Source organism: Petromyzon marinus, unplaced genomic scaffold (assembly GCF_048934315.1).
Source record: "Petromyzon marinus isolate PM22_M1 ecotype Great Lakes invasive population unplaced genomic scaffold, UKy_Petmar_22M1.pri1.0 PM_Scaffold_1, whole genome shotgun sequence".
In the NCBI taxonomy this organism is placed as follows: Eukaryota; Metazoa; Chordata; class Hyperoartia; order Petromyzontiformes; family Petromyzontidae; genus Petromyzon; species Petromyzon marinus.
The window spans coordinates 4,007,895-4,033,200 of record NW_027423057.1 but is presented as its reverse complement, the minus strand read 5'-3'; the positions used below and the strand labels follow the sequence as shown (position 1 = coordinate 4,033,200).

Genomic DNA, 25,306 nt, shown 5'->3' with positions numbered 1-25,306 from the left:
AGTGGCATCTACTTCTACAGAACGCGAAAAACCAGTGACATCTATATCTCCAGAACGTGAAGAACCAATGGCATCTACATCTGTAGAACTTGACGAACCAGTGACATCTACATCTACAGAACGTGAAGAACCAGTGGCATATTCGTCTACAGAATGTGAAGGACCAGTGGCATCTACATCTACAGAACGTGAAGAACCAGTGGCATCTACATCTACAGAAAGTGAATAACCAGTGGCATCTACGTCTACCGAACGTGAAGGACTAGTGGCATCTGCGTCTACAGAATGTGACGAACCAGTGGCTTCTACATCTACAGAATGTGAAGAAGCAGTGGCATTTAAATCTACAGAACGTGAAGAACCAGTGGCATCTACATCTGTAGAACGTGATGAACCAGTGGCATCTACATCTACAGAACGTGAAGAACCAGTGGCATCTTCATCTACATAACGTGAAGAACGAGTGGCATATACATCTGCAGAACGTGAAAAACCAGTGGCATCTACATCTACAGAACGTAAAGAACCAGTGGCATCTTCGTCTACAGAACGTGAATAACCAGTGGCATCTACATCTACAGAACGTGAAGAACCAGTGACATCTACATCTAAAGAACGTGAAGAACCAGTGGCATCTACATCTGTAAAACGTGACGAACCAGTGGCATCTACATCTGCAAAACGTGAAGAACCAGTGGCATCTACATCTACAGAACGTGAAAAACCAGTGGCATCTACATCTGGAGAACGTGAAGAACCAGTGGCATCTACATCTGTAGAACGTGACGAACCAGTGGCATCTACATCTACAGAACGTGAATAACCAGTGGCATCTACATCTACAGAACGTGAAGAATCAGTGGCATCTACATCTGCAGAACGTGAAGAACCAGTAGCATCTACATCTGTAAAACGTGACGAACCAGTGGCATCTACATCTGCAAAACGTGAAGAACCAGTGGTATCTACATCTCCAGAACGTGAAGGACCAGTGGAATCTACATCTACAGAACGTGAAAAACCAGTGGAATCTGCATCGACAGAACGTGAAGGACCAGTGGCATCTACATTTACAGAACGTGAAAAACCAATGGCGTCTACATCTGAAGAACATGAAGAACCAGTGGCATCTATATCTGTAGAACGTGAAGAACCAGTGGCATCTGTGTCTACAGAACGTGAAGGACCAGTGGCATCTACATCTGCAGAACGTGAAGAACCAGTGGGATCTACATCTGTAGAACGTGACGAACCGTTGGCATCTACATCTGCAGGACGTGAAGAACCAGTGGCATCTACATCTACAGAACGTGGAGAACCAGTGGCATCTACATCTGCAGAACGTGAAGAACCAGTGGCATCTACATCTACGGAACGTGAGGGACCAGTGGCATCTACATCTACAGAACGTGAAGAACCAGTGGCGTCTACATCTACAGAACGTGAAGACCCAGTGACATCTACATCTAAAGAACGTGAAGAACCAGTGGCATCTACGTCTACAGAATGTGAAGGACCAGTGGCATCTACTTCTACAGAACGCGAAAAACCAGTGACATCTATATCTCCAGAACGTGAAGAACCAGTGGCATCTACATCTGTAGAACTTGACGAACCAGTGACATCTACATCTACAGAACGTGAAGAACCAGTGGCATATTCGTCTACAGAATGTGAAGGACCAGTGGCATCTACATCTACAGAACGTGAAGAACCAGTGGCATCTACATCTACAGAAAGTGAATAACCAGTGGCATCTACGTCTACCGAACGTGAAGGACTAGTGGCATCTGCGTCTACAGAATGTGACGAACCAGTGGCTTCTACATCTACAGAATGTGAAGAAGCAGTGGCATTTAAATCTACAGAACGTGAAGAACCAGTGGCATCTACATCTGTAGAACGTGATGAACCAGTGGCATCTACATCTACAGAACGTGAAGAACCAGTGGCATCTTCATCTACATAACGTGAAGAACCAGTGGCATATACATCTGCAGAACGTGAAAAACCAGTGGCATCTACATCTACAGAACGTAAAGAACCAGTGGCATCTTCGTCTACAGAACGTGAATAACCAGTGGCATCTACATCTACAGAACGTGAAGAACCAGTGACATCTACATCTAAAGAACGTGAAGAACCAGTGGCATCTACATCTGCAAAACGTGAAGAACCAGTGGCATCTACATCTACAGAACGTGAAGAACCAGTGGCATCTACATCTGGAGAACGTGAAGAACCAGTGGCATCTACATCTGTAGAACGTGACGAACCAGTGGCATCTACATCTACAGAACGTGAATAACCAGTGGCATCTACATCTACAGAACGTGAAGAACCAGTGGCATCTACATCTGCAGAACGTGAAGAACCAGTAGCATCTACATCTGTAAAACGTGACGAACCAGTGGCATCTACATCTGCAAAACGTGAAGAACCAGTGGTATCTACATCTGCAGAACGTGAAGGACCAGAGGAATCTACATCTACAGAACGTGAAGAACCAGTGGCATCTACATCTGCAGAACGTTAAGAACCAGTGGCATCTACATCTGTAGAACGTGACGAACCGTTGGCATCTACATCTGCAGAACGTGAATAACCAGAGGCATCTACATCTACAGAACTTGGAGAACCAGTGGCATCCACATCTGAAGAACGTGAAGAACCAGTGGCATCTACATCTACGGAACGTGAGGGACCCGTGGCATCTACATCTACAGAACGTGAAGAACCAGTGGCGTCTACATCTACAGAACGTGAAGAACCAGTGACATCTACATCTAAAGAACGTGAAGAACCAGTGGCATCTACGTCTACAGAATGTGAAGGACCAGTGGCATCTACTTCTACAGAACACGAAAAACCAGTGACATCTATATCTCCAGAACGTGAAGAACCAGTGGCATCTACATCTGTAGAACTTGACGAACCAGTGACATCTACAGAACGTGAAGAACCAGTGGCATATTCGTCTACAGAATGTGAAGGACCAGTGGCATCTACAACTACAGAATGTGAAGGACCAGTGGCATCTACGTCTACAGAAAGTGTAGAACCAGTGGCATCTACGTCTACAGAACGTGAAGGACTAGTGGCATCTGCGTCTACAGAATGTGACGAACCAGTGGCTTCTACATCTACAGAATGTGAAGAAGCAGTGGCATTTAAATCTACAGAACGTGAATAACCAGTGGCATCTACATCTGTAGAACGTGATGAACCAGTGGCATTTACATCTACAGAACGTGAATAACCAGTGGCATCTTCATCTACATAACGTGAAGAACCAGTGGCATATACATCTGCAGAACGTGAAAAACCAGTGGCATCTACATCTACAGAACGTAAAGAACCAGTGGCATCTTCGTCTACAGAACGTGAATAACCAGTGGCATCTACATCTACAGAACTTGAAGAACCAGTGGCATCTACATCTGCAGAACGTGAAGAACCAGTGGCATCTACATCTGTAAAACGTGACGAACCAGTGGCATCTACATCTGCAAAACGTGAAGAACCAGTGACATCTACATCTACAGAACGTGAAGAACCAGTGGCATCTACATCTGCAGAACGTGAAGAACCAGTGGCATCTACATCTGTATAACGTGACGAACCAGTGGCATCTACATCTACAGAACGTGAATAACCAGTGGCATCTACATCTACAGAACGGGAAGAACCAGTGGCATCTACATCTGCATAACGTGAAGAACCAGTAGCATCTACATCTGTAAAACGTGACGAACCAGTGGCATCTACATCTGCAAAACGTGAAGAACCAGTGGTATCTACATCTCCAGAACGTGAAGAACCAGTGGCGTCTACATCTACAGAACGTGAAGAACCAGTGACATCTACATTTAAAGAACGTGAAGAACCAGTGGCATCGACGTCTACAGAATGTGAAGGACCAGTGGCATCTACATCTACAGAACACGAAAAACCAGTGACATCTATATCTCCAGAACGTGAAGAACCAGTGGCATCTACATCTGTAGAACTTGATGAACCTGTGACATCTACATCTGCAGAACGTGAAGAATCAATGGCATATTCGTCTACAGAATGTGAAGGACCAGTGGCATCTACATCTAAAGAACGTGAAGAACCAGTGGCATCTACATCTACAGAAAGTGAAGAACCAGTGGCATCTACATCTACAGAAAGTGAAGAACCAGTGGCATCTACGTCTACAGAACGTGAAGGACCAGTGGCATCGGCGTCTACAGAATGTGAAGAACCAGTGGCATTGGCGTCTACAGAAAGTGACGAACCAGTGGCTTCTACATCTACAGAATGTGAAGAAGCAGTGGCATCTAAATCTACAGAACATGAAGAACCAGTGGCATCTACATCTGTAGAACGTGATGAACCAGTGGCGTCTACATCTACAGAACGTGAAGAACCAGTGGCATCTTCATCTACATAACGTGAAGAACCAGTGGCATATACATCTGCAGAACGTGAAAAACCAGTGGCATCTAAATCTACAGAACGTGAAGAACCAGTGGCATCTTCGTCTACAGAACGTGAAGGACCAGTGGCATCTACATCTGCAGAATGTGAAGAACCAGTGGCATCTACATCTTTCGAACGTGACGAACCAGTGGCATCTACATCTACAGAATGTGAAGGACCAGTGGCATCTACATCTACAGAACGCGAAAAACCAGTGACATCTATATCTCCAGAACGTGAAGAACCAGTGGCATCTACATCTGTAGAACTTGACGAACCAGTGACATCTACATCTACAGAAAGTGAATAACCAGTGGCATCTACGTCTACCGAACGTGAAGGACTAGTGGCATCTGCGTCTACAGAATGTGACGAACCAGTGGCTTCTACATCTACAGAATGTGAAGAAGCAGTGGCATTTAAATCTACAGAACGTGAAGAACCAGTGGCATCTACATCTGTAGAACGTGATGAACCAGTGGCATCTACATCTACAGAACGTGAAGAACCAGTGGCATCTTCATCTACATAACGTGAAGAACGAGTGGCATATACATCTGCAGAACGTGAAAAACCAGTGGCATCTACATCTACAGAACGTAAAGAACCAGTGGCATCTTCGTCTACAGAACGTGAATAACCAGTGGCATCTACATCTACAGAACGTGAAGAACCAGTGACATCTACATCTAAAGAACGTGAAGAACCAGTGGCATCTACATCTGTAAAACGTGACGAACCAGTGGCATCTACATCTGCAAAACGTGAAGAACCAGTGGCATCTACATCTACAGAACGTGAAAAACCAGTGGCATCTACATCTGGAGAACGTGAAGAACCAGTGGCATCTACATCTGTAGAACGTGACGAACCAGTGGCATCTACATCTACAGAACGTGAATAACCAGTGGCATCTACATCTACAGAACGTGAAGAATCAGTGGCATCTACATCTGCAGAACGTGAAGAACCAGTAGCATCTACATCTGTAAAACGTGACGAACCAGTGGCATCTACATCTGCAAAACGTGAAGAACCAGTGGTATCTACATCTCCAGAACGTGAAGGACCAGTGGAATCTACATCTACAGAACGTGAAAAACCAGTGGAATCTGCATCGACAGAACGTGAAGGACCAGTGGCATCTACATTTACAGAACGTGAAAAACCAATGGCGTCTACATCTGAAGAACATGAAGAACCAGTGGCATCTATATCTGTAGAACGTGAAGAACCAGTGGCATCTGTGTCTACAGAACGTGAAGGACCAGTGGCATCTACATCTGCAGAACGTGAAGAACCAGTGGGATCTACATCTGTAGAACGTGACGAACCGTTGGCATCTACATCTGCAGGACGTGAAGAACCAGTGGCATCTACATCTACAGAACGTGGAGAACCAGTGGCATCTACATCTGCAGAACGTGAAGAACCAGTGGCATCTACATCTACGGAACGTGAGGGACCAGTGGCATCTACATCTACAGAACGTGAAGAACCAGTGGTGTCTACATCTACAGAACGTGAAGACCCAGTGACATCTACATCTAAAGAACATGAAGAACCAGTGACATCTACATCTACAGAACGTGAAAAACCAGTGGAATCTGCATCGACAGAACGTGAAGGACCAGTGGCATCTACATTTACAGAACGTGAAAAACCAATGGCGTCTACATCTGAAGAACATGAAGAACCAGTGGCATCTATATCTGTAGAACGTGAAGAACCAGTGGCATCTGTGTCTACAGAACGTGAAGGACCAGTGGCATCTACATCTGCAGAACGTGAAGAACCAGTGGGATCTACATCTGTAGAACGTGACGAACCGTTGGCATCTACATCTGCAGGACGTGAAGAACCAGTGGCATCTACATCTACAGAACGTGGAGAACCAGTGGCATCTACATCTGCAGAACGTGAAGAACCAGTGGCATCTACATCTACGGAACGTGAGGGACCAGTGGCATCTACATCTACAGAACGTGAAGAACCAGTGGCGTCTACATCTACAGAACGTGAAGACCCAGTGACATCTACATCTAAAGAACGTGAAGAACCAGTGGCATCTACGTCTACAGAATGTGAAGGACCAGTGGCATCTACTTCTACAGAACGCGAAAAACCAGTGACATCTATATCTCCAGAACGTGAAGAACCAATGGCATCTACATCTGTAGAACTTGACGAACCAGTGACATCTACATCTACAGAACGTGAAGAACCAGTGGCATATTCGTCTACAGAATGTGAAGGACCAGTGGCATCTACATCTACAGAACGTGAAGAACCAGTGGCATCTACATCTACAGAAAGTGAATAACCAGTGGCATCTACGTCTACCGAACGTGAAGGACTAGTGGCATCTGCGTCTACAGAATGTGACGAACCAGTGGCTTCTACATCTACAGAATGTGAAGAAGCAGTGGCATTTAAATCTACAGAACGTGAAGAACCAGTGGCATCTACATCTGTAGAACGTGATGAACCAGTGGCATCTACATCTACAGAACGTGAAGAACCAGTGGCATCTTCATCTACATAACGTGAAGAACGAGTGGCATATACATCTGCAGAACGTGAAAAACCAGTGGCATCTACATCTACAGAACGTAAAGAACCAGTGGCATCTTCGTCTACAGAACGTGAATAACCAGTGGCATCTACATCTACAGAACGTGAAGAACCAGTGACATCTACATCTAAAGAACGTGAAGAACCAGTGGCATCTACATCTGTAAAACGTGACGAACCAGTGGCATCTACATCTGCAAAACGTGAAGAACCAGTGGCATCTACATCTACAGAACGTGAAAAACCAGTGGCATCTACATCTGGAGAACGTGAAGAACCAGTGGCATCTACATCTGTAGAACGTGACGAACCAGTGGCATCTACATCTACAGAACGTGAATAACCAGTGGCATCTACATCTACAGAACGTGAAGAATCAGTGGCATCTACATCTGCAGAACGTGAAGAACCAGTAGCATCTACATCTGTAAAACGTGACGAACCAGTGGCATCTACATCTGCAAAACGTGAAGAACCAGTGGTATCTACATCTCCAGAACGTGAAGGACCAGTGGAATCTACATCTACAGAACGTGAAAAACCAGTGGAATCTGCATCGACAGAACGTGAAGGACCAGTGGCATCTACATTTACAGAACGTGAAAAACCAATGGCGTCTACATCTGAAGAACATGAAGAACCAGTGGCATCTATATCTGTAGAACGTGAAGAACCAGTGGCATCTGTGTCTACAGAACGTGAAGGACCAGTGGCATCTACATCTGCAGAACGTGAAGAACCAGTGGGATCTACATCTGTAGAACGTGACGAACCGTTGGCATCTACATCTGCAGGACGTGAAGAACCAGTGGCATCTACATCTACAGAACGTGGAGAACCAGTGGCATCTACATCTGCAGAACGTGAAGAACCAGTGGCATCTACATCTACGGAACGTGAGGGACCAGTGGCATCTACATCTACAGAACGTGAAGAACCAGTGGCGTCTACATCTACAGAACGTGAAGACCCAGTGACATCTACATCTAAAGAACGTGAAGAACCAGTGGCATCTACGTCTACAGAATGTGAAGGACCAGTGGCATCTACTTCTACAGAACGCGAAAAACCAGTGACATCTATATCTCCAGAACGTGAAGAACCAGTGGCATCTACATCTGTAGAACTTGACGAACCAGTGACATCTACATCTACAGAACGTGAAGAACCAGTGGCATATTCGTCTACAGAATGTGAAGGACCAGTGGCATCTACATCTACAGAACGTGAAGAACCAGTGGCATCTACATCTACAGAAAGTGAATAACCAGTGGCATCTACGTCTACCGAACGTGAAGGACTAGTGGCATCTGCGTCTACAGAATGTGACGAACCAGTGGCTTCTACATCTACAGAATGTGAAGAAGCAGTGGCATTTAAATCTACAGAACGTGAAGAACCAGTGGCATCTACATCTGTAGAACGTGATGAACCAGTGGCATCTACATCTACAGAACGTGAAGAACCAGTGGCATCTTCATCTACATAACGTGAAGAACCAGTGGCATATACATCTGCAGAACGTGAAAAACCAGTGGCATCTACATCTACAGAACGTAAAGAACCAGTGGCATCTTCGTCTACAGAACGTGAATAACCAGTGGCATCTACATCTACAGAACGTGAAGAACCAGTGACATCTACATCTAAAGAACGTGAAGAACCAGTGGCATCTACATCTGCAAAACGTGAAGAACCAGTGGCATCTACATCTACAGAACGTGAAGAACCAGTGGCATCTACATCTGGAGAACGTGAAGAACCAGTGGCATCTACATCTGTAGAACGTGACGAACCAGTGGCATCTACATCTACAGAACGTGAATAACCAGTGGCATCTACATCTACAGAACGTGAAGAACCAGTGGCATCTACATCTGCAGAACGTGAAGAACCAGTAGCATCTACATCTGTAAAACGTGACGAACCAGTGGCATCTACATCTGCAAAACGTGAAGAACCAGTGGTATCTACATCTGCAGAACGTGAAGGACCAGTGGAATCTACATCTACAGAACGTGAAGAACCAGTGGCATCTACATCTGCAGAACGTTAAGAACCAGTGGCATCTACATCTGTAGAACGTGACGAACCGTTGGCATCTACATCTGCAGAACGTGAATAACCAGAGGCATCTACATCTACAGAACTTGGAGAACCAGTGGCATCCACATCTGAAGAACGTGAAGAACCAGTGGCATCTACATCTACGGAACGTGAGGGACCCGTGGCATCTACATCTACAGAACGTGAAGAACCAGTGGCGTCTACATCTACAGAACGTGAAGAACCAGTGACATCTACATCTAAAGAACGTGAAGAACCAGTGGCATCTACGTCTACAGAATGTGAAGGACCAGTGGCATCTACTTCTACAGAACACGAAAAACCAGTGACATCTATATCTCCAGAACGTGAAGAACCAGTGGCATCTACATCTGTAGAACTTGACGAACCAGTGACATCTACAGAACGTGAAGAACCAGTGGCATATTCGTCTACAGAATGTGAAGGACCAGTGGCATCTACAACTACAGAATGTGAAGGACCAGTGGCATCTACGTCTACAGAAAGTGTAGAACCAGTGGCATCTACGTCTACAGAACGTGAAGGACTAGTGGCATCTGCGTCTACAGAATGTGACGAACCAGTGGCTTCTACATCTACAGAATGTGAAGAAGCAGTGGCATTTAAATCTACAGAACGTGAATAACCAGTGGCATCTACATCTGTAGAACGTGATGAACCAGTGGCATTTACATCTACAGAACGTGAATAACCAGTGGCATCTTCATCTACATAACGTGAAGAACCAGTGGCATATACATCTGCAGAACGTGAAAAACCAGTGGCATCTACATCTACAGAACGTAAAGAACCAGTGGCATCTTCGTCTACAGAACGTGAATAACCAGTGGCATCTACATCTACAGAACTTGAAGAACCAGTGGCATCTACATCTGCAGAACGTGAAGAACCAGTGGCATCTACATCTGTAAAACGTGACGAACCAGTGGCATCTACATCTGCAAAACGTGAAGAACCAGTGACATCTACATCTACAGAACGTGAAGAACCAGTGGCATCTACATCTGCAGAACGTGAAGAACCAGTGGCATCTACATCTGTATAACGTGACGAACCAGTGGCATCTACATCTACAGAACGTGAATAACCAGTGGCATCTACATCTACAGAACGGGAAGAACCAGTGGCATCTACATCTGCATAACGTGAAGAACCAGTAGCATCTACATCTGTAAAACGTGACGAACCAGTGGCATCTACATCTGCAAAACGTGAAGAACCAGTGGTATCTACATCTCCAGAACGTGAAGAACCAGTGGCGTCTACATCTACAGAACGTGAAGAACCAGTGACATCTACATTTAAAGAACGTGAAGAACCAGTGGCATCGACGTCTACAGAATGTGAAGGACCAGTGGCATCTACATCTACAGAACACGAAAAACCAGTGACATCTATATCTCCAGAACGTGAAGAACCAGTGGCATCTACATCTGTAGAACTTGATGAACCTGTGACATCTACATCTGCAGAACGTGAAGAATCAATGGCATATTCGTCTACAGAATGTGAAGGACCAGTGGCATCTACATCTAAAGAACGTGAAGAACCAGTGGCATCTACATCTACAGAAAGTGAAGAACCAGTGGCATCTACATCTACAGAAAGTGAAGAACCAGTGGCATCTACGTCTACAGAACGTGAAGGACCAGTGGCATCGGCGTCTACAGAATGTGAAGAACCAGTGGCATTGGCGTCTACAGAAAGTGACGAACCAGTGGCTTCTACATCTACAGAATGTGAAGAAGCAGTGGCATCTAAATCTACAGAACATGAAGAACCAGTGGCATCTACATCTGTAGAACGTGATGAACCAGTGGCGTCTACATCTACAGAACGTGAAGAACCAGTGGCATCTTCATCTACATAACGTGAAGAACCAGTGGCATATACATCTGCAGAACGTGAAAAACCAGTGGCATCTAAATCTACAGAACGTGAAGAACCAGTGGCATCTTCGTCTACAGAACGTGAAGGACCAGTGGCATCTACATCTGCAGAATGTGAAGAACCAGTGGCATCTACATCTTTCGAACGTGACGAACCAGTGGCATCTACATCTACAGAATGTGAAGGACCAGTGGCATCTACATCTACAGAACGCGAAAAACCAGTGACATCTATATCTCCAGAACGTGAAGAACCAGTGGCATCTACATCTGTAACCAGTGACATCTACATCTGCAGAACGTGAAGAAGCAATGGCATATTCGTCTCCAGAATGTGAAGGACCAGTGGCATCTACATCTACAGAACGTGAAGAACCAGTGGCATCTACATCTACAGAAAGTGAAGAACCAGTGGCATCTACATCAACAGAAAGTGAAGAACCAGTGGCATCTACATCTACAGAACGTGAAGAACCAGTGACATCTACAACTACAGAATGTGAAGAACCAGTGACATCTACATTTAAAGAACGTGAAGAACCAGTGGCATCGACGTCTACAGAATGTGAAGGACCAGTGGCATCTACATCTACAGAACGCGAAAAACCAGTGACATCTATATCTCCAGAACGTGAAGAACCAGTGGCATCTACATCTGTAGAACTTGATGAACCTGTGACATCTACATCTGCAGAACGTGAAGAATCAATGGCATATTCGTCTACAGAATGTGAAGGACCAGTGGCATCTACATCTAAAGAACGTGAAGAACCAGTGGCATCTACATCTACAGAAAGTGAAGAACCAGTGGCATCTACATCTACAGAAAGTGAAGAACCAGTGGCATCTACGTCTACAGAACGTGAAGGACCAGTGGCATCTGCGTCTACAGAATGTGAAGAACCAGTGGCATCTGCGTCTACAGAAAGTGACGAACCAGTGGCTTCTACATCTACAGAATGTGAAGAAGCAGTGGCATCTAAATCTACAGAACATGAAGAACCAGTGGCATCTACATCTGTAGAACGTGATGAACCAGTGGCGTCTACATCTACAGAACGTGAAGAACCAGTGGCATCTTCATCTACATAACGTGAAGAACCAGTGGCATATACATCTGCAGAACGTGAAAAACCAGTGGCATCTAAATCTACAGAACGTGAAGAACCAGTGGCATCTTCGTCTACAGAACGTGAAGGACCAGTGGCATCTACATCTGCAGAATGTGAAGAACCAGTGGCATCTACATCTTTCGAACGTGACGAACCAGTGGCATCTACATCTACAGAATGTGAAGGACCAGTGGCATCTACATCTACAGAACGCGAAAAACCAGTGACATCTATATCTCCAGAACGTGAAGAACCAGTGGCATCTACATCTGTAACCAGTGACATCTACATCTGCAGAACGTGAAGAAGCAATGGCATATTAGTCTCCAGAATGTGAAGGACCAGTGGCATCTACATCTACAGAACGTGAAGAACCAGTGGCATCTACATCTACAGAAAGTGAAGAACCAGTGGCATCTACATCAACAGAAAGTGAAGAACCAGTGGCATCTACATCTACAGAACGTGAAGAACCAGTGACATCTACAACTACAGAATGTGAAGAACAGTGGCATCTGCGTCTACAGAACGTGAAGAACCAGTGGCATCTACATCTACAGAACGTGAAGGACCAGTGGCATCTACATCTACAGAACGTGAAGAACCAGTGGCATCTACATCTACAGAACGTGAAGGACCAGTGGCATCTACATCTACAGAGCGTGAAGAACCAGTGGCATCTACATCTGGAGAACGTGAAGGACCAGTGGCATCTACATCTACAGAACGCGAAAAACCAGTGACATCTATATCTCCAGAACGTGAAGAACCAGTGGCATCTACATCTGTAACCAGTGACATCTACATCTGCAGAACGTGAAGAAGCAATGGCATATTCGTCTCCAGAATGTGAAGGACCAGTGGCATCTACATCTACAGGACGTGAAGAACCAGTGGCATCTACATCTACAGAAAGTGAAGAACCAGTGGCATCTACATCAACAGAAAGTGAAGAACCAGTGGCATCTACATCTACAGAACGTGAAGAACCAGTGACATCTACAACTACAGAATGTGAAGAACCAGTGACATCTACATTTAAAGAACGTGAAGAACCAGTGGCATCGACGTCTACAGAATGTGAAGGACCAGTGGCATCTACATCTACAGAACGCGAAAAACCAGTGACATCTATATCTCCAGAACGTGAAGAACCAGTGGCATCTACATCTGTAGAACTTGATGAACCTGTGACATCTACATCTGCAGAACGTGAAGAATCAATGGCATATTCGTCTACAGAATGTGAAGGACCAGTGGCATCTACATCTAAAGAACGTGAAGAACCAGTGGCATCTACATCTACAGAAAGTGAAGAACCAGTGGCATCTACATCTACAGAAAGTGAAGAACCAGTGGCATCTACGTCTACAGAACGTGAAGGACCAGTGGCATCTGCGTCTACAGAATGTGAAGAACCAGTGGCATCTGCGTCTACAGAAAGTGACGAACCAGTGGCTTCTACATCTACAGAATGTGAAGAAGCAGTGGCATCTAAATCTACAGAACATGAAAAACCAGTGGCATCTACATCTGTAGAACGTGATGAACCAGTGGCGTCTACATCTACAGAACGTGAAGAACCAGTGGCATCTTCATCTACATAACGTGAAGAACCAGTGGCATATACATCTGCAGAACGTGAAAAACCAGTGGCATCTAAATCTACAGAACGTGAAGAACCAGTGGCATCTTCGTCTACAGAACGTGAAGGACCAGTGGCATCTACATCTGCAGAATGTGAAGAACCAGTGGCATCTACATCTTTCGAACGTGACGAACCAGTGGCATCTACATCTACAGAATGTGAAGGACCAGTGGCATCTACATCTACAGAACGCGAAAAACCAGTGACATCTATATCTCCAGAACGTGAAGAACCAGTGGCATCTACATCTGTAACCAGTGACATCTACATCTGCAGAACGTAAAGAAGCAATGGCATATTCGTCTCCAGAATGTGAAGGACCAGTGGCATCTACATCTACAGAACGTGAAGAACCAGTGGCATCTACATCTACAAAAAGTGAAGAACCAGTGGCATCTACATCAACAGAAAGTGAAGAACCAGTGGCATCTACATCTACAGAACGTGAAGAACCAGTGACATCTACAACTACAGAATGTGAAGAACAGTGGCATCTGCGTCTACAGAACGTGAAGAACCAGTGGCATCTACATCTACAGAACGTGAAGGACCAGTGGCATCTACATCTACAGAACGTGAAGGACCAGTGGCATCTACATCTACAGAACGTGAAGGACCAGTGGCATCTACATCTACAGAGCGTGAAGAACCAGTGGCATCTACATCTGGAGAACGTGAAGGACCAGTGGCATCTACATCTACAGAACGTGAAGGACCAGTGGCATCTACATCTACAGAACGTGGAGGACCAGTTTCATCTACATCTGTCAGAGTGCCGAGCGTCGAAGCGAGCGTCCGCGCCCCCAGCCTGCCCTCCGCTCACCAGCTTTATGTCCCCGTGGACGATGCCCCGGGACTTGGCATAGGCGAGGAAGCGGAGGATGCCCCTGGTGTAGGCCCTCGCGATGTCCTCGTCGATGTGCCCCTGCCCCATGTCTCTGAGCAGCCAATGGAGGTTCGTGCTGTGACGGGGAGACAGAGGCGTCAGCGATGCCCCTCTCTGTGGGTCTCTGTGGGTGGTGGTGTGGTGGTGGTGAGTGGGTGGTGATGGTGGTAGTGGTGATGGTGAGTGGTGGTGATGGTGGGTGAGTGAGTGGTGGTGGTAGTGGTGAGTGAGTGAGTGAGTGGTGGTGAGTGAGTAGGTGGTGGTGGTGGTGGTGGTGATGGTGGTGATGGTGGTAGTAGTGATGGTGAGTGAGTGGTGGTGCTGGTGGTAGTGGTGATGGTGAATGAGTGAGTGAGTGGTGGTGGTGTTGGTGGTAGTGGTGATGGTGAGTGAGTGAGTGGTGGTGCTGGTGGTAGTGGTGATGGTGAGTGAGTGAGTCGTGGTGGTAGCGGTGATGATGGTGGTAGTCGTGATGGTAAGTGAGTGGTGGTGATGGCGGTAGTGGTGATGGTGAGTGAGTGAGTGGTGCTGGTGCTGGTGCTGTTCGTACCTCAACAGCTCCATGACAAGGCATTTATGTCCTCGGAAGGAGAAAGTCTCCAGGACTCTGGCAACGTTGAAGTCCACGTCGCTACGGTGGCTCTGCAGCTCCATGGACATCTGCATCTCCCTCAGCTGGTTCTCCTCTTGCATGGAGCTGCGCGCGAGTGAGCGAGTGCACAGAGAGAGACACAGAGACAGAGAGACAGAGAGTTTAGACATAACGTAGAGGAGGGATGGTGGTGATGGTGGGGAAGGGTGGTGGTGGTGTGGGGGTGGTGGTGGTAGTAGTCGTGATGGTGGTGGTAGTGTGGGGGTGGTGGTGGTGGTAGTGTGATGGTGATGGTGGTGGTAGTGTGATGGTGATGATGGTGGTGGTGGTGGTAGTGTGATGGTGGTCCGGCAAAACAACCCCCTACCTCCGTGCGGTGCCGGACGGGCAACTCTGTCGTGGAGAGTGCTGTGGGGAGAGGTCCAATTTTGATTGGCTCCTCCCCTCATGGCATATGTGTCCACCACAGGGGCTAAACGGGGGCTCTGGACGGGTGCGAGGGGCTGGTAACCCCTCCACCTTCAATTAATTACCACTAAACCACGAGTTAAACTGAAATATGTAACTAATAAGCTTGTGCCGGAGGCCCCGGGGGGCCAGGCATCTATGACGTCTCCTGGCCAAACCCCAATTGGCGGAGCCAGGAGATTGAATATCTACCCTCGGGGCTCCTCCAGAAACAACGAAAAGTCATTACGGGTGGCCACGTGGAATGTTCGAACGCTCACTGCGGAGGAGAGGCTGCCACTCCTCTGTCGGGAGCTGGACCGGTACCGCCTGGATCTCTGTGGCATTCAGGAGGTCCGGTGGACCGGCTCTGGCTCCTGCCACCATGAGGGGTGGACAGTCCTCTACTCGGGGCAGCAGACTGCCAAACAACAGGGTGTGGCTCTTCTTTTGAACAAAAGAATGAAGGGGGCGTGGGAGCGTGGCGGTGAGGTGTGGGAAGCTGTAAGTCCCAGGCTACTTTGGGCTCGCCTTCCCATCAACCGGAGGCGAGGAATGGTGGTCGTCGTTACTTATGCCCCCATTGAAGATGAACATCCGTGGAGGGATGCAGGCAAAGCCGATGAGTCAGATGCCTTCTATGACCTCCTGTCGCAGGTGCTGGCTAAAGTGGCCCCTCGGGATAGAGTCATCATGCTGGGTGAATTCAATGCCCGAGTTGGTCATGATACTGGCACCTGGTCTGGAGTGATTGGAGGGCAGGGGCCAGATCAGCTCAATAACAACGGTAGGAGGCTGCTAGATTGTTGTGCAGCCCATGGGCTTGTAATTACCAACACGCTGTTCCGGCATCGGCGCATCCACACAACATCATGGATGCATGCCGGGTCCAAGCAAGAACATCTGCTGGACTACATAGTGACGGACAAGCGGATGCGAGCCCATGTCCTTGACACCAGGACCTACCGTGGAGCTGATCTGCCCCCTGACCATCGACTAGTCATCTGTAAGATGCGCCTGCCATTCTTCCACTCCGATGGTGGGTATTCACCCAGGACCCCATTCCAACCTAAAGTGGCCTGGTCTCAGTTATCTGATGAAAGTTGCAAGCGAGAATTTCATCATCGCTTGCGGCTGGGATTGGCATCGTCCCTGACTCCTCCTGATGTCGAGGATAAATGGGCGAGGTTTAGGACTGTGACTCATGCAGCTGCAATGGCTGCTTTGGGTACGCGGTCCAGACCTCCCCAGAGACCCTGGCTGACAGAGGAGGTGTTCAGGATGGTTGAGAAAAAGCGACAGGCCCACTGTCATCGGCTACAGAATCCCACGTCAGAGAATGAGGAGGCTTACCGCAGCCTTCACTCGGAGGTTCGGAGAGCCGTGAGGCGCTGCAAGGATGGGTGGTGGTCGCGGGTTGCTGAGGAGATGGAGTCTGCCTCAGTAGCCCGTGATCACAAATCTCTATTTAACTCCATCAAAAAAGTAATCTGCAGCGCCACACCTATTACCATCATTAGGGGAAAAAACGGTGACCCAATCTCCAACCCCCAGGAACAGGTTTGCAGATTTGCTGAGCATTTCTGTGAGGTCCTGGGGGAGGGAAAATCCCTCAGCCAGGAAAACATTGTGGCACAAAGTGAGGATGACCCTGCTGAGACTGCGGTGCCTCAAATATTGGAAGAAGTCACCCCCTGTGAGTGGCTGGCTGAGGTGCCATCTGTTGAGGAAGTACTGAAGGCAATCCGAAGTCTGAGACGAGGAAAGGCAGCGGGCAGAGATGATCTCCCAAGCGAAATGCTGAGGGAGGGCGGCGTTTGTGCACAGACTGCCCTATATGACATCATAACAACAGTCTGGACCACTGGACGGGTTCCGCAGGATTGGAAGGATGCCCTGGTGGTCCCCCTTTTTAAGAAGTGGGACCGCACAGACTGTAACAACTACAGGGGCATCTCACTCCTCAGTGTGCCGGGAAAGGTCCTGGCAAGGATTATTCAACATCGCCTTGCCAGGCACGCTGAGGAGAGGCTTGCGGAGTCCCAATGTGGTTTCAGGAAAGGGCGGTCCTGCACAGATGCCATATTTTCTGTCCGTCTGCTACAGCAGAGGTGTAGGGAATTCCAACAAGACCTACATCTCTGCTTTATTGACCTGGTCAAGGCCTATGATACCATCAGTAGGCCTGGGCTCTGGGTTGTTCTTCGTGCTTTTGGAGTACCTGACGCTCTGCTCACGATCATTAAGGACCTTCATGATGGTGAGCGGGCCCGGGTAAAACTACGTGGCCGGGAGTCAGAGCCATTCCCTGTTAACCTTGGGGTGCGACAGGGATGTCCTCTGGCTCCCCCATTATTTAACATCTATTTTGACCACGTAGTTCGTGAAGCCTGCAATAGCTGTACCGGGGGAATCTCCATATAGTACAGATATAATGGGAGGCTGATCGACGCCCGGGTGCGGTCAAGGGATGGCTCCCTATAGCTCAACCACGTTATGTATGCTGATGATTTGGTAATAGCTGCTCATTCAGAGGAGGAGTTGGAGACGCTGCTGCTGAGACAGGAGCGTGCCACTAAGAGGTGGGGCCTTACCATCAGCCCCACCAAAACTAGCACCTGCCTGGGTATTTTTGTGCCATCGGACACTCCACCCCCACAACTCTCAATCGGTGATGGGGCAGTTGTGGAGAGAGTGGAGAGTTTCCCATACCTGGGCAGTGTGCTTATGACTGGCTCCAGTTTAACAGCAGAGGTCTCTCTCCGAATCAGTCGAGCGGCAATATATTTTCATCGGTTGCGTAACGCTGTGAGGAAGCTACCTGGTCTGTCGCTCCGCACTAAGCTTCAGGTCTTCTCAGCCACGGTCATTCCCTCCCTTCTCTATGCTTGCGAAACGTGGAACCCCTAATGGAACATCTTCGCCGGTTAGAAACATTTAGGCTGACCTGCCTACGATCCATCCTGGGTTTAACCAGACTGGATTGTGTGAGGAGCTCACAAATCCTTGAAAGATCTGGGCAAGGTCCCATCGGTGAGCTCCTCCGGCGGGGAAGGCTGCGATGGCTGGGTCATGTAGCCCGCATGCCCAGCCACCGCATGCCGAAACAGCTTTTGTTCGGCCGGATTGAGGGGGCTAGGCGGGCGCGGCACGGGCTAGAGAAGAGATGGAGTGATGTGGTACAGGAGGACGTGGAGCTGAGTGGACTTGCCAATGACTGGTACCAGCGGTGTCAAGATCGGCCTCTGTGGAGGAGGCTCGTGAAGGACGCTACTGGGCAGTTGGAGGTAGTCGCCCTCCAACAACAACGGAGGGCGGAGGAGCGACACTCAGAATAACGAGCGGAGTGCCGGGTGGCTAAAGCACAGCAGGTTGGCACAGTAGGGGGCAAAGGTGGTGCATCAGCCAGTCATCTCAGTCAGTCCACCCGTGGCACCTGGGTCTGCCCCGTGACCTCCTGCCAGCGGGCGTTCGACACTTCACGTGGCCTCAGGGTGCACATAGCCTGGCACAAGCGTCGTGGTGACGTCACCGCCACTTAGTGGCGAATGGCGGTTGTTGTTGTTGTGATGGTGGTGGTGGTAGTGTGATGGTGGTAGTGTGGTGGTGGTAGTGAGAGAGGGGTGGTGGCAGTGGTCGTGATGGTGGTGGTAGTGTGATGGTGGTGGTGGTAGTGTGATGGTGGTGGTGATGGTGGTGGCAGTGGTCGTGATGGTGGTGGTAGCGAGAGAGGGGTGGTGGTAGTGTGATGGTGGTGATGGTGGTGGCAGTGGTGGTGGTGATGGGGGTGGCAGTGGTCGTGATGGTGGTGGGTGCTCGAGCGAGTCAAGTAAAGGATGTTTCAGCCATAGTTTGTTATTGTTGTCACTGTGAGTGTTAGCTCACAGTGACAACAGCAGTCCCATAGTTGGCCCATTGTTGTTGTTGACATCGTTGTTGTTGTTGTTGTTGGTGCTGCTGCTGCTGCTGTTGACTGCACCGCTGCACCAGGGCCCACTCACTTGGAGGGCGAGGCGAGGATCTTGAGCGCCACCATTGTCCGAGTCTTGTGGTCCAGACACTGCACCACCACGCCCTGTCCGCCATGCCCAATCGTCTCGTTCAGCTCGAAGCGGTAGTAGAAGTGCTCGTTCTGGACCTTGCAGGGGTCACGAGGGAGGTCACGCGGAGTGGTCAGGGTGAAGGTCAAAGTGGGGTCACGGGGAGGTCACGGAAAGCATCAGGGTGAAGGTCAAATTGGGGGTCTGTGTGTGTCTGTGTGTGTGGGGAGTGGTGGTGCAGCGGTTAGCGTTACGCTGCGTTATCAACCTGGCGACCCGGGGTTCGATTCCCACTCACGGCCAACACCAACAGTGACGATTATCTGAACCGGTCCCGGGCCTCCCCTAGGTCGACTCAGCCTCAAATGAGTAGCTGGTGCGGTGTGTAAACATCGCCACTGGGGAGACAAAGGCGGTCGGGCGTGGTGCTGGCCACCCACCCCCTCGTGTAACGTTCTGGCCTTCATAGGTGCTCGCTAACAGCACTTGCCCCTACAGTCTGTGAAGGCTATATAGGGGATCTTTGTCTTTGTCTTGTGTGTGAGTCTCACAGGGATGTAGTTGTGTGTGTGTCTGTGTGTGTCGGTGTGTGTCTGTGTCTGTGTGTGTCTGTGTGTGTCTGTGTGTGTGTCTGTGTGTGTGTGTCTGTGTGTGTGTGTCTGTGTCTGTGTGTGTCTGTGTGTGTCTGTGTCTGTGTGTATGTGTCTGTGTGTGTCTGTGTGTGTCTGTGTTTGTGTGTGTGGCTGTGTGAGTGTCTGTATGTGTCTGTGTGTGTCTGTGTGTATGTGTGTGTCTGTGTGTGTCTGTGTGTGTCTGTGTGTGTGTGTCTGTGTGTGTCTGTGTGTGCGTGTGTGTCTGTGTGTCTGTGTGTGTGAGTCTCACAAGGATGTAGTTGTGTGTGTCTGTGTGTGTGTGTCTGTGTATGTGTGTGTCTGTGTGACTGTGTGTGTGAGTCTCACAAGGATGTAGTTGTTATCGTCGTCGTCATATCCTCCATTGGCCACGCCCCCTCGGCTTTCCTCCTCCCCCTCGTCCAAAGTAAAAAACCAAACCGCGTCCATAGCGGCGAGCTCCAGCTTCTGGCGCTTCGTCAGGGAAGTCTTGAAGATACGCTGGATCGCTGCACACGTGACAACAACAACAACATCAGCCACAACAACTGAAGCTATCAACTTGTTTTGTATACACAAACCGCGCTATGCCCCCCCCCCCCCCAAAGTGGCTGGTGTCATCATCATCGTCGTCATCATCACCGTCGTCATCATCGTCATCATCATCATCGTTATCATCACGTGGCAGACAAATGCTCTAAACGCATTTTTCTACAGACTCAAAGAGACCCACAGAGACTCATTGAGACCCACAGAGACCCACAGAGACTCATAGAGACCCACAGAGAGCCACAGAGACCCACTGACACCCACAGAGACTCACAGAGACTCACCAGAGACCTTTACTAATGCAGAGGAGTCAAATGGAAACGTGTCGTCAGGTGTGCCGTCCGGCGCGATGGCGTCACGAAACGTGACGTCATGCGCGCCGGGCGGCTCCATGACGTCACGTCTCCCCTTGGTATAAAAAGGGGAACCCCGTGACGTAGGCGGGGTCGTTGCTGGAGCCAGGGCTCGGAGTAGGGTGGAACGGGGGGAGCCAGGGGCAAGAGGGTAGGAGTAGGGGATAGCACAGCGTACAGGGCTGGAGGTGACCGCGCTCCTCGGTCGGCCGGGTTGGCTGAACCCACGGTCGGACGCAGAGGAGGCAGCACGGGGCAGCCGGCTGTGACGGGGGGGCTAGTGGGACGTAGCCCGGGACCCCTGGGGAAGTTGTTACACCCTCGTGTACTGTAATAAGCTTCGAGTAAACTTACGGCGAAAGCCCCTAAACCTCCGAGTCGTCGGGAACCCTTCAACGCTAATGTAGACCCACGTGGCGGTACAGGTTGCATCTACGAAAGTTAAACTTCTTTTTGGGTCTGGGTGTCTCTGTGGGTCTCTGTGTGTCTACGGGTGTATCTGTGTGTCTCTGTGTGTCTATGAGTGTCTATGGGTGTATGTGGGTGTCTATGAGTGTCTCTGTGTGTCTATGGGTGTCTCTGTCTATGGTTGTCAGTGTATCTATGGGTGTCTCTGTGAGTATCTCCCCGCTCAACATTTAGAGGAATCAACATCACCACGCTTGTATCCAAGTGTTATTTGGCTGCTGCTATGCATTTCCACGTGACAGCGACAATGATGATGACGACGATGATGATGATGACGACGATGATGACGGCGATGATGATGATGACGATGATATCAGCCCACTTGGTTGAGCTGCTTTGATCTGAGCTGCCATCATTCTTAGACTTTGATGATTCTCCTGCTCCTCTCTCGTTCTTACCTTTGGGTGATTTGGGGCGGATTAACGTGGAGCTGGCGGTCAGCGCACTCCACCTGGTGATAGGCGGAGGCTGCCTCCCGCTCGGTCCAGCTTGCCTCGTCTACACGCACACAAATTCATACATACATACACAACAACAACCGCCATTCGCCACTAAGTGGCGGTGACGTCACCACGACGCTTGTGCCAGGCTATGTGCACCGTGAGGCCACGTGAAGTGTCGAACGCCCGCTGGCAGGAGGTCACGGGGCAGACCCAGGTGCCACGGGTCGACTGACTGAGATGACTGGCAGATGCACCACCTGTGCCCCCTACTGTGCCAACCTGCTGTGCTTTAGCCACCCGGCGCTCCGCTCGTTGTTCTGAGCGTCGCTCCTCCGTCCTCCGTTGTTGTTGGAGGGCGACTGCCTCCAACTGCCCAGTAGCATCCTTCACGAGCCTCCTCCACAGAGGCCGATCTTGACACCGCTGGTACCAGTCATCGGCAAGTCCACTCAGCTCCACGTCCTCCTGTACCACATCACTCCATCTCTTCTCTAGCCCGTGCCGCGCCCGCTTAGCCCCCTCAATCCGGCCAAACAAAAGCTGTTTCGGCATGCGGTGGCTGGGCATGCGGGCTACATGACCCAGCCATCGCAGCCTTGCCTACCGAAGGAGCTCACCGATGGGACCCTGCCCAGATCTTTCAAGGATTTGTGAGCTCCTCACACAATCCAGTCTGGTTAAACCCAGGATGGATCGTAGGCAGGCCAGTCTAAATGTTTCTAACCAGCGAAGATATTCCATTAGGGGGGTCCACGTTTCGCAAGCGTAGAGAAGGGAGGGAATGACCGTGGCCGAGAAGACCTGAAGCTTAGTGCGGAGCGACAGACCAGGTAGCTTCCACACAGCGTTACGCAACCGATGAAAATATATTGCCGCTCGACTGATTCGGAGTGAGACCTCTGCTGTTAAACTGGAGCCAGTCATAAGCACACTGCCCAGGTATGGGAAACTCTCCACTCTCTCCACAACTGCCCCATCACCGATTGGGAGTTGTGGGGGTGGAGTGTCCGATGGTACAAAATACCCAGGCAGGTGCTTAGTTTTGGTGGGGCTGATGGTAAGGCCCCACCTCTTAGTGGCACGCTCCTGTCTCAGCAGCAGCGTCTCCAACTCCTCCTCTGACTGAGCAGCTATTACCAAATCATCAGCATACATAACGTGGTTGAGTAATAGGGAGCCATCCCTTGACCGCACCCGGGCATCGATTAGCCTCCCATTATATCTGTACCATATGGAGATTCCCCCGGTACAGCTATTGAAGGCTTCACGAACTACGTGGTCAAAATAGATGTTAAATAATGTGGGAGCCAGAGGACATCCCTGTCGCACCCCAAGGTGTACAGGGAATGGCTCTGACTCCCGGCCACGTAGTTTTACCCGGGCCCGCTCACCATCATGAAGGTCCTTAATGATCGTGAGCAGAGGGTCAGGTACTCCAAAAGCACGAAGAACGACCCAGAGCCCAGGCCTACTGATGGTATCATAGGCCTTGACCAGGTCAATAAAGCAGAGATGTAGGTCTTGTTGGAATTCCCTACACCTCTGCTGTAGCAGACGGACAGAAAATATGGCATCTGTGCAGGACCGCCCTTTCCTGAAACCGCATTGGGGCTCCGCAAGCCTCTCCTCAGCGTGCCTGGCAAGGCGATGTTGAATAATCCTTGCCAGGACCTTTCCCGGCACACTGAGGAGTGAGATGCCCCTGTAGTTGTTACAGTCTGTGCGGTCCCCCTTCTTGAAAAGGGGGACCACCAGGGCATACACACACACATACACACACACATACACATATACACACATATATACACATACACGCATACACACACATTCATACATACTTACACACACATACACACATACACATTCATACACACACACATATACACAGACATACACACATACATACACACATACATACACATTCCTACACACATACACATTCATAGATACATATATACACACACATACACACATACACACACATACATACACATTCACACACACACATACACATTCATACATACATATATACACACACATACATATGTATATATGTATACATATATGGGTGGTGTTTGTAAGTGTGAGTGGTGTTCACAGGTGTGGGTGGTGTTTGTAAGTGTGGGTGGTGTTTGTAAGTGAGGGTGGTGTTTGTAATAGTGGATGGTGTTTGTAAGTGTGAGTGGTGTTTGTAAGTGAGGGTGGTGTTCGTAAGTGAGGGTGGTGTTTGTAAGTGAGGGTGGTGTTCGTAAGTGAGGGTGGTGTTTGTAAGTGAGGGTGGTGTTTGTAATAGTGGATGGTGTTTGTAAGTGAGGGTGGTGTTCGTAAGTGAGGGTGGTGTTCGTAAGTGAGGGTGGTGTTTGTAAGTGTGGATGGTGTTTGTAAGTGAGGGTGGTGTTTGTAAGTGAGGGTGGTGTTCGTAAGTGAGGGTGGTGTTTGTAAGTGAGGGTGGTGTTTGTAAGTGAGGGTGGTGTTGTAAGTGTGGGTGGTGTTCGTAAGTGTGGGTGGTGTTTGTAAGTGAGGGTGGTGTTTGTAAGTGTGGGTGGTGTTTGTAAGTGTGGGTGGTGTTTGTAAGTGTGGGTGGTGTTTGTAAGTGAGGGTGGTGTTTGTAAGTGAGGGTGGTATTTGTAAGTGTGGGTGGTGTTTGTAAGTGAGGGTGGTCTATGTAAGTGAGGGTGGTGTTTGTAAGTGTGGGTGGTGTTTGTAAGTCTGAGTGGTGTTTGTAAGTGTGGGTGGTGTTTGTAAGTGAGGGTGGTGTTTGTAAGTGTGAGTGGTGTTTGTAAGTGTGGATGGTGTTTGTAAGTGTGGGTGGTGTTTGTAAGTGAGGGTGGTGTTCGTAAGTGAGGGTGGTGTTTGTAAGTGAGGGTGGTGTTTGTAAGTGTAGGTGGTGTTTGTAAGTTAGGGTGGTGTTCATATGTTGAGTGGAGGGGGCCACGCCTACCTGCATGGCGTTGCTGTGCTCCGTAAATCTCTCGGCGTCTCTGCGTGGAGAGTGGAGAGTGGGGAGAGTCAGGCAGAGTTCAGTAGAGGGCGATTGCACCGCTACCACGTGGACTCACATTGTTAGCACGGACTCACGCACCACAAACCCACATCCTCACCACGAACCCACCAACCCTCACCAAGAACCCACATCCTC

At 49.0% G+C, this 25,306-nt stretch overlaps 1 protein-coding gene across 2 annotated transcripts in view; it reads right to left on the bottom strand.

The window, feature by feature from the left end:
- The window catches only part of LOC142922523 (dual specificity tyrosine-phosphorylation-regulated kinase 2-like), a 110,708-nt gene that overhangs the window by 84,469 nt on the left and 933 nt on the right, over window positions 1-25,306 (bottom strand). For both annotated transcript variants that reach the window (XM_076063322.1, XM_076063323.1), the window contains exons 2-7: window positions 25,109-25,148; window positions 22,123-22,222; window positions 20,703-20,863; window positions 19,705-19,841; window positions 15,215-15,361; window positions 14,602-14,740 (exon numbers count right to left, since the gene is read on the bottom strand). In XM_076063322.1, coding sequence (XP_075919437.1) covers window positions 14,602-14,740; window positions 15,215-15,361; window positions 19,705-19,841; window positions 20,703-20,863; window positions 22,123-22,222; window positions 25,109-25,114 — 690 coding nt within the window. In that variant the 5' untranslated portion in view covers window positions 25,115-25,148. The remainder of the gene's footprint in view (window positions 1-14,601; window positions 14,741-15,214; window positions 15,362-19,704; window positions 19,842-20,702; window positions 20,864-22,122; window positions 22,223-25,108; window positions 25,149-25,306) is intronic.